Raw genomic sequence first — 9,904 nt, 5'->3', positions numbered from 1 at the left:
AGGACTGTTTCACCACAAAAGTGAACATTTTGATCTAAAAATGCTTTTGATTTCATTTTTCTTTTGTAAACAGTCAGTAATAGAATTTCTATTCTGTTGAAATGTAAACACTGAAGTGTAGAAAGATTATTTGTTTAAACAACTTTTATGCATAATTTTCCCACTGGATTAAGTGATTTTCAGATGGGTAAAACACAGAGCAATTACTAGCATCCTGAACTTAATCAAATTTAAACTGTCAAAATGTCAACTTTTATCCAAATATGATATGCAAACAACTTCAAGACTAGTCACCAGAGAAGAGCAACATTTGATAAAGCTGTAGCCAATCATAGCCAGCCATTCTTCTGTACAGCTTTTACTGCTAAAACGTGGCCTTTGTGTTGTTTTATAGAGACTTTTAGTCTAGACTTACATAGACTGCTATTTATACTGTAAATAAAGTTCACTGTGTTGGAGATAAAGATAAAGGAAACCTACAACTTACACAGAAATGCATTCTGGGGCAATTTATTAATAGTGTGTTTTTGTCTATGATGTTGTTGCATGATTTACCTGCATATGTACTACAAATGAGTTCATAAAATAGCCAAAAGCAGGATCCTCATATAACAGTTGCTGCCAGTTTTTAATTGGCATTAGTATGAAGTAAGTATGCTAAGGCTCAGAAATAATTCAGTCAACATTAAAATTTTGTACTTATTCATAACATGAAGTTATGTTGCAATAACTCTTTCTTTTGAGCCTGTGCTGAAATTACAGACCGATTGGTTGCTCAAAGACACTAACTATAAAAACCATCTGGGTGAAATGCTGTTTCATTACAGGCAGATATTTCACAGCCTATGAGCCGGTTTTATTTGTATTTGTATAAGATTTCGAACTCATATACTGGCCAGGGTTTTCTGAGATCATATTTTCAATGATATAGAAATAGCATTTTTCTTACACTGATATTGCAACTTCACAGAGCAAGTCAGACAGGATAAATGACAAAATGAAGACAAAAGAAAAAACATTATAACAAAATAATTTACAAAATGAAAAATTACCAAAAAATTATTACATAAAAAGAATCCCCATTTTTGTGATAAAATAAACAAATTAAAACTGCTATGTAGATGAAATAATTCAAGAATCAAGAACATCAAGAAAGAGAAACAAAAGCAGAAAATATTTTATCAATAAACTTATTTGTCATAGAGCCCCTTACAATTAAATGGTCACAGGTCGGCTTATAGTGTGTTAGTGTATAAACAAGAATACTAAAAATTGACTAAATGGGAAAAACTGACGGAAAAAAAATCCCCGTAAAATGTGACCCAAATTGACTTCAGGAATAATACAGATTTCATTCATACAGATTTTATTTCTTTCCATAAATCTGGGTGTTTGAGGATTTGAGTCCCTGAATAGATGACGGCGTGATAAACGTTAGTGATTCTACCAAAGCTTCTACCAAAATGAGGAACTAGAAAAGTTCATTTCGTTCCTCAATTGAACATCAACAAAATAACCGGTCATCTCGCCAGCAGAACCAACCTAAGAACCGTTAAAGCGCAACAACGTGCACCTTTAGCTGGACTGTTTTGTCGATTCTGTGTAGTCAATGCCGGGGCGTTTATTGGTCAAATATTAGTATGTTTATTAACTTACATTTGCAACGTAATTTTAAGGTATAACAAAAACCACTGAGGAAAATGTTCGCATCCGGGCGCCTTGTAACAATCTAATGGTTTTACAATTGTATTCTGATAACGGTTTTAGGGAGAGACCTCGTGAGACATGAATTGTTTCTGTTATATGATTTAGAAATATTCCAAAGGTTTTTTGTCATTTTACTACGAACATCTTTTAATTATTTCAAGAAAAACAAGAATACAAACCGAGTTTTGTTTGTTTTTAAAGGCTTTACTTTGCTAGTGTTTGTCAACTCGAAAGCTCAGAACAAGTGTATGTTTTATATCTCGGATACAAATTGATAAATTATGTTCATCACTCGGTAATGCTTTGTGCCTTTTTCCTTTATGTGGCCTATGTTATTTTAGCAAAAGCAAAACACAACGGTGTGCCGGATTGGAAGTAAAGTGTGTGCGTGGGAAAGTGACGGAGGAGGTGATTATTCTCGGGATGTAGATGCTGGTGGAAACGCTACAGGCCTGTATAACGCAAGGCAGTCATGGGCCGTAAACATCACTCAGCAAAGTTCAGTTCAATTTACAGATGACAAAGTCCTTAGCTTTAAGCACAGAAAAACACGATACAGTGCCGAACACATGCAGCATTTCTTTTAAACACATAATCCCTCTAGTACAACGTATTATTACATCATTTGCACAATTCACACTGCGATTTTACACAATGTATGAGATATACAGTATATGACACTTACAATATGTTATCGTGACATCATGGAACATAATATTATCACTAAAACAAACTGTGAGCTCGTCTGTAAATTTTCTAATCGACAGTAAGTTTGCAAAACAACGCCACACAAACCACGAAAGCAGAGTCGATTCCTAAAACATTCAGAATATGTTCAATTAGAGGAGAAACCCCTCGTTTAGCACCAAAACAAACTGCAACAGGTGTTCTCCGTGTCCGAGACGGAAATGGATATATCACACCTGGAGACGCTGCGGCCTTCAGGAGCCAGGGGTGACGTTTCAGACGAATTCATCACTCACCAATGGAGCTTATAACAGGAAACTATCAAATATTATATAAAAATAAATAATGTAAAAACAAATAAACATAAATAATATATAAAACATAGTAATTATAAATCGTAATGATTTATAATATAATAATATCAACTTGTTCCAAAGCACATATTCACACACACAGACATACACACGTGTATATACCTGTACCTATTTTGAACTGAGTTTTAGCATTAATAATACTTAATATGTTGCCCAAAATTGTTTTGCTAAGTAGGAAAACATACTAATCAATAGTCATCTCCATTCATTTTGATAATTTATCAGCATCAGTTTCTGATTTATTTGTTTATTTATTTATTTATGTTTGTTTTCATCTGTTTATCTGTTTACCCAACCAAACATGTCCGCCTCTCCAATCAAGATGATTTCGCTTTAAACGATTTTTGCAGAGACGTTTCAAATGCACTTATATTCAAATGTAGGTTTATATCGGGACTTTGAAGGAAACCGCTGTTCCCTATCATGCTTATCTGTAATTTCGAGGAACTGCACTTTATTCATTGACCTTAAATAGATGTTTGGTACGATGCACTGAATAAACATATTTTTTTTCCAAATCTAACAAGGCTGAGGTGTTGCATAGAGCTGTGTGAGAGGCAGAGCGGGTCAAAGCGTGGGGTTTCTGCGATTGGTTACCTGTCTCCTTAACGCTCTGCCATTCGATCCTCATACAACAAACTGTTTGAAAGCGTCTCTCCCGCTCTCTCAATCTCCGACTATGGTATATGATCACAAACTTGGCTCTAGTCCTGTCCATTTATCAACCTCTTTAAATATTCAAAAACATAGTACGTCATCTGTGAAGGTGGATCATACAGTGTGCCAATATCTATAAAGGACCGTGCGAAGAGAAAGCATTTAAGAAGATTACATTTTGGAAAGAGACATTCAGGGGCGAATTCTCACTGTCAGCGATATGGTTCTACATGTAAGACGAAGTAAGTCCAACTCTTTCCATTCTTATGAATAGCAATTCAACTATCCCAAGAGTATTTGTAAACAGTTCGGGCAAAGCAGATATAAACATCGTAGTAACACGGCATTCTGATGAAGGAAGTGCAGTGGCGACGCTCAGCATCCGCTTTTCCTTTTTTATCCAATCATTGACCAACAGTATTTCAATCTATCTGAGATTATCTCCTGCTAGCACCCTGATTTATTGCGGTGCACTAATAAAACTCAGCGTGCCTTGGGGTATTTAGCCCCTTCAACGGTATAAACCCATATAAATAGACATGCTTGTACATGCAACATGTAAAACTATTTGGAATACTTGTCAGTGGTAGGAGGTCAAAAAGGAAGGACAGATGAGTATCCCACTAAAAGAAAACTTGTTCGTGTGGGCTGGTTTTTAATATTTCCAAAATCATTTTCAGCAAGTTTATCAATAAAAGTTATTCCCAAAAATAATGGTCACTCTTTCCATGATATATTTATCTTTTACGCAACTGTTTATTTCCAGACGTCTGAAGACAGCGAAGAGCCATAGAAACTTCGTCTCCAGCGCGAACTTTCATCCAGTTCTTCGCGGCGCGCTTGTCCTCGGGTCACACACGGACTGAAATACAGTCTGATCTCGCTGTCGCATTCTGGAGATGTCGCTTTTCGAGCTCAGTCATTTTTCGGTGTTGGCCACCGCAGTCACGTCTGTGCTATCCGCCCTGCTGCTGCTTGCTGTCTCTCGGCAACTATGGACCTTCCGGTGGACTATTACACGGGACAGAGCGTACAAACTGCCCCTGCCTCAGGGCTCCATGGGGTGGCCGCTCGTAGGGGAAACTTTCCACTGGTTGTTTCAGGTGAGATTCAAAGCATGAATTTAACTGTAGCTAAATTCAGCATGGTACATATGAACGTTTGCGCATGGCCTTATACTTTTTACAAAGCACCAAAGATTGTTGGTTTTAATCGATTTATAGTTGTGCATGTTATGACAATGTACTGATATCAATTACTGCAACGTTGCATAATTATTTTTAAACACCTTTTTCTAAACCAACGTGCCTAACTATCGTTTTTCAACTGATATATATCAGTGGAATTTTATTCTTGCAAGTGTGAACTTGTTCGATTATGTAAAGACTAATTAATTCTTGATGTGAATACAGAAGCGCATATTTACCTGAACTCCACGCCGACTGGTTTCCTGCAGGAATGCGCTCTCACCCAGACTGGGCGTATCTCAGGAGACAGCGAGGAGTAACCTCATTACTTATGTACGCGTGAATTTAACACCTCTTTACTGCATTGTATGTTTATGACAGGGATCCAGCTTTCACATCTCCAGGAGGGCGAAGTACGGGAATGTATTTAAAACCCACCTTTTAGGGAAACCTGTTATCCGTGTGACAGGCGCTGAAAACATCCGTAAAATTCTTCTTGGAGAGCACAACCTTGTGTGCACGCAGTGGCCTCAAAGTACCCGGATCATCCTGGGACCCAACACTCTGGTGAACTCCATCGGAGACCTGCATAAGCAGAAAAGAAAAGTAAGGGTGGTTGAAAATAGAAATATTAAAAAGACTGCAGCGTGATATGCGTCGATTATGAACGATCACTCAGGCGAATGTGTCTGTGACGTCCTTTCAGGCTTTGTTTTAATGATGTTGCGATATATACCGATACAACCAGCTTGCAAATAATCACCACAGTAATATTAATTACAGCAGAAGTTAAATCTTCGCCCGCCAAAGAGTCGTGTTACTACAGTGTGGTGCAGAAGCTGCCCACAGCAAAATTAAAATAAAGAATTCAAACTGCCTGTGTTCATTAAAGATACAATGATAAAACTCTAAATGTAAGAGAAACGCCCATTGTTTTACAAGTATTAATCGACTTTTAGATCAAATGTCGTGCCATCTGGCGATCTTTTATTGTTTTTCTTGTGTTTCTTCCCCTCTCCTGCAAGATCTTGGTTAAAGTGTTCAGCCGTGGGGCGCTGGAGACGTATATTCCCCGTCTGCAAGATGTTGTCAAGTCTGAAATTGCCAAGTGGTGCTCGGAGCCCGGCTCGGTCAACGTGTACACTGCCGCCAAATCTCTCACGTTTCGCATTGCTGTGCGGGTGCTGCTCGGGCTGACCATGGAGGAGGACCGCATAATCTACCTCTCCAGAATATTTGAGGAGCTTATGAGCAACCTCTTCTCTCTGCCAATAGACGTGCCCTTGAGTGGCCTTCGGAAAGTAAGTGGACGTATTGCCACCAGTTCGTTTTACTGGTATTGGTGTTGATGTGGTGGTAAAATGTCAGTGTCTGCAAGTAAAGCACTGTTTTGTTCAATAAAAGTTGTTCGTTCGTATTTTAAAGGTATGCTCTCACACAGCTATTTGGTCATCCCAAAATGAGATAAGGTGCAACTATTATGACACCGACTGCATGCTGCATTAATATTCACAGCTACTAACATGGTTACTGGTTATATCAAATGTGAAATGCAGACTAAATGCATTGGTTAAATGCTGTGTGATGCATACTTGTTTCGAGTCCACTGTGTTGTAGACGTATCAGCAACCGGACATGGTTTGTACACACAGTTTATATGTGTATGTCGAGTGAAGATGTAATATGAAGCGATACATTTTGTTCATATTTTAAAGCTGGTTTTTAGATGTACTGTCCAACTCTGTGTCTCTTCTTACCAGTCACTGCAATTTTTGGTGTTCTTCTCCACTGACACATTTTTGTGGTGTTCACTGACTGAATGGACTTGGAAGTACAGGAAATAGTTATTGAACATGAGTTCCGGTGTAAAGTGCTTTCTTTAAGAGTCTTCAACTCCTGTTTTCCACAGCTCTATAATTATTTCATCCATTATCTCTGTTTGCATTACAGGGTATTAAAGCGCGAGACGTGCTGCACGCATGTATGGAGAAAATTATCGAAGAGAAATTGCAGATGCAACAGGCCGCGGGCTACAGAGATGCATTTGACTACATGTTGAGTAGCGCCAAGGAAAGCGGATACGAGCTAAGCAGACAGGAACTGAAGGTAATGCATTTTCGAAGAACGGTCGTTTCGAAAGTTTATCATGGTTATGAAATAACTACAGACGTTAGAGTATAGAGTATGTGTTTTAATTTGAGCTCTTAAAATGTTTTACAGTTTTTGTAATTGTGGGAAAATATGTTGTAATGTAATTGGAGCAATTCTGATTTTTGCTTGTGAGACCGATCACAATTAAAGAAGATTATTTCTTATGTCTGAACTCCAGGAGTCTGCGGTGGAGTTAATATTCGCTGCCCACTCAACCACCGCCAGCGCCTCCACCTCCCTGATCATGCAGCTGCTCAGGCACCCGGCGGTGTGTGAGAAAGCAAGGCTAGAGCTGCAGGCACAGGGACTCGGGTGCGACACATACTGTCCAAAATGCTCACAAAGCAAAACAAGGAATCTGGATGGAGAGGGCGTTCGATCAAAGAAACAACAGATAGAGAGAGACGAAAGCAAAAACCGTCCTGGAGCGGAAACAGGTTTCAAAGTAAATGACACGTGGACTGGGGAGTGTGATTCCACGCCGGACAGCAGAGAAAAAAGACTGTGTTCTGGTTCCCATCTGCCTCATTTGAGTTTTGAGAAATTAAACCGGCTCCGGTACTTGGATTGTGTGGTCAAAGAAGTACTCAGGTTTCTTCCTCCAGTGTCAGGTGGATACAGGACGGTGTTGAAAACCTTCGAGTTAGACGTAAGTATAAGTACACAGCGTCCTGCCTCTTTACGCACATACAGGAGACTGGATCTTGCAGACCTCAGCACATAATGAGAGCTTAGCGATGCGTGGAGTCTGCGTTTGATCAGCGCCGTGGCTTCCTCACTGGTCAGCTCTGTAGTTTGTGAACTGGTCAGTAGAAAACCATCATGTTATTCGAAAGCACATAAACAATGTAATTTTATGCTTTCCGAAAGTAATGAGGCGAGTAGCCCACGCTTTTCAAAACCTTATTATGTATGTGCGTTGACGTGAATCCTCCATGGCCCGCTACAGAAATGGGGCCACATACGTCTTTTTGTGATTGGGAGATTGGGTAAACAAAGGTCAAACACAGGTCAGAGTGAAAAAATATGCCGTACCATCGATGGGCTTTAAACAGTGTCTTGTTAGTTTAAAGATGCGTCTCACCTGTATATCTCGGGAGACAAAAAGTGTTTCACTGCGTGCGAGCCAACTACGCGGACATTACTGAAAGAGACACAACATTGTCTGATCTGAGAAGCATGAAATGATTTCTTCTTCTGAAAAGCTTACTGAATTAATATTTGACTGTGTATTGCAGTTGTACAGAGTAGCCTGAATGACTCATGTAAGAATGAACCGCACACAGTCACCTGAAGCTCTCGATCCAAACTATTCCCATACTTGTGTTGGTTTGATATTCCACCCGTTTGCAATTATTTTGCGCTCACTAATATTTAAAATCATACTCAGTCTAGCACAATGGCGCATAATAAGCAACGCATTTGAATCAGTAAGCCTCCTACCTCCGCTAATTATCTTAGCGCCTACCATGTAATTGAGGGAAAAGTGTCTGGATGTCGGTGGAAATAGCAGGGGAAAGAAAGATTCTTCCGGCGAATGAAAAACTCTGTGTTCTTGAGTCTTATGGCAATGTTTTAGGATTCTCTGACGAGATGAATCTGAAAAAATAGCATTCCACTGTCTACAGTCTGTAAGATCGCCCGAGAGCATCAGTAAAAAGCAGCATGAAGGAGGTGCCTATGGCGGAGGTGGCGCAGCTCACACGGGACAAGTTTGGCATCAAACACCGTCTGCGCCGAGGAATTAAATATCCCGCACAATGCCATTTTCTATGTTTCTCTTTTTGCCTCATAATTGCGTGTTACTTTAATCTCACCCCGCTGAAAAGGAATGTCGCGATCCTCTGTTACTTCTAAAAACAGACGGAAGTGAGGGCCGCACATGTGCGATCCTGCGCATCTGTGTAATTCTCACATTTTCCACGTATTACATCGTTTGGTTCAAGAAAGAAAGGTTCTGACACCTTCAAAATTCAGCTAAAAACGTAACTAGCCTACAGCCACTGCACACTGTTTTACTTTGTCGAGGGTGTACTGAAAACAAGGTAAAATGCTTAACATCACTGAGTTATGTTTTTTGCTTCCTTTTAAGGGTTATCAGATTCCGAAAGGATGGAGTGTTATGTACAGTATCCGAGATACCCACGAGACAGCTGCAGTTTTCCAGAACCCGGAACTCTTTGACCCAGATCGCTTTGGAGACGAGCGGGACGAAAGCAAAACCGGACGCTTCAACTACGTCCCGTTTGGCGGAGGAATTCGGAGCTGCATCGGCAGGGAGCTGGCCCAAATCATTCTCAAAACCCTGGCCATTGAACTACTCGCGACTACTGAATGTGAGCTCGCCACAGAAACATTTCCGAAGATGCAAACCGTTCCGATCGTTCACCCAGTCAATGGCCTACATGTTTATTTTAAGTATCGGAACTGTGGTGCCGACCATCTGTTAAATTCTCTGTAACGAGAGAGCGACGACTGCGTTAATAACATCTTTATTATAATTATGTATATAGACGTAACGTGTAGATGTCAGACGCATGGCATTTGAAAGGTGCATGGCAAGGTGAGCGGCGACCTGCGGAGCCTTCCTGCGTACTTTACTCTGGGACTTGTACTGGAACGCGGTCAACTCAGGTCTGACGTCATTCCCAGCCCCGACTTCCGAGGCAAATGGATCGCAGCATAAATCCACACCGTTTCCTCTTTGTGATGTGAGTTTGGAACATGTTATTATCCTGATCTCTCCACTGGGAGTAAACACAGACATCAGTCTTACGGGCAGTCTGAAGAAAGCCTTTAGACAGAAACAGATCAGAAAAACTTGATAAAACCACATGCATTGTTTGACTGGAGAGTTAGAAACAGGTGTGCTCGCCATTGCCTCCAGCTGACTGTATAATAATATAGTAAGGATAAATGCGGTCTCTACTGATGAACGCGTTCCTAATAGGCCGAATATGGCACTACAGAACTATATCTGTTACCTATCAATATATTGTTTGTAAGTTTTGTGTGTGTTTGTGTCTGGAATAATGGATTCTGTGTGTAACGAATGAAGAAGTATGCCGCATAAGCTCTATTTATAAGAAATAATCAAGTAAATAAGTTACTTGAATTGTATTAGTTGTGTTCCTCGGACAA

The 9,904-nt window shown here is 40.0% G+C and overlaps 1 protein-coding gene across 2 annotated transcripts; it reads left to right on the top strand.

The window, feature by feature from the left end:
• Positions 1–3,136: 3,136 nt before the first annotated feature.
• Positions 3,137–9,542, top strand: LOC118790149 (cytochrome P450 26B1-like). Of its 2 annotated transcripts, XM_036546990.1 has the most exons (7): positions 3,137–3,667; positions 4,192–4,528; positions 4,994–5,218; positions 5,638–5,913; positions 6,563–6,718; positions 6,942–7,412; positions 8,856–9,542. In XM_036546990.1, exons 2-7 carry the CDS (start codon positions 4,325–4,327, stop codon positions 9,222–9,224), a joined length of 1,701 nt encoding a protein of 566 aa, XP_036402883.1. In that variant the 5' UTR covers positions 3,137–3,667; positions 4,192–4,324; the 3' UTR covers positions 9,225–9,542. The 2 variants fall into 2 exon arrangements, with proteins under 2 accessions (XP_036402883.1, XP_036402882.1); XM_036546989.1 differs by lacking the exon at positions 3,137–3,667 and having other exon boundaries at positions 3,897–4,528.
• The last annotated feature ends 362 nt before the right edge of the window (positions 9,543–9,904 follow it).

The sequence above is a fragment of the Megalops cyprinoides genome, chromosome 15, assembly GCF_013368585.1.
Source record: "Megalops cyprinoides isolate fMegCyp1 chromosome 15, fMegCyp1.pri, whole genome shotgun sequence".
In the NCBI taxonomy this organism is placed as follows: Eukaryota; Metazoa; Chordata; class Actinopteri; order Elopiformes; family Megalopidae; genus Megalops; species Megalops cyprinoides.
Note: the sequence above shows the minus strand (reverse complement) of the source record. Positions and strands in the feature narration are given on the sequence as shown.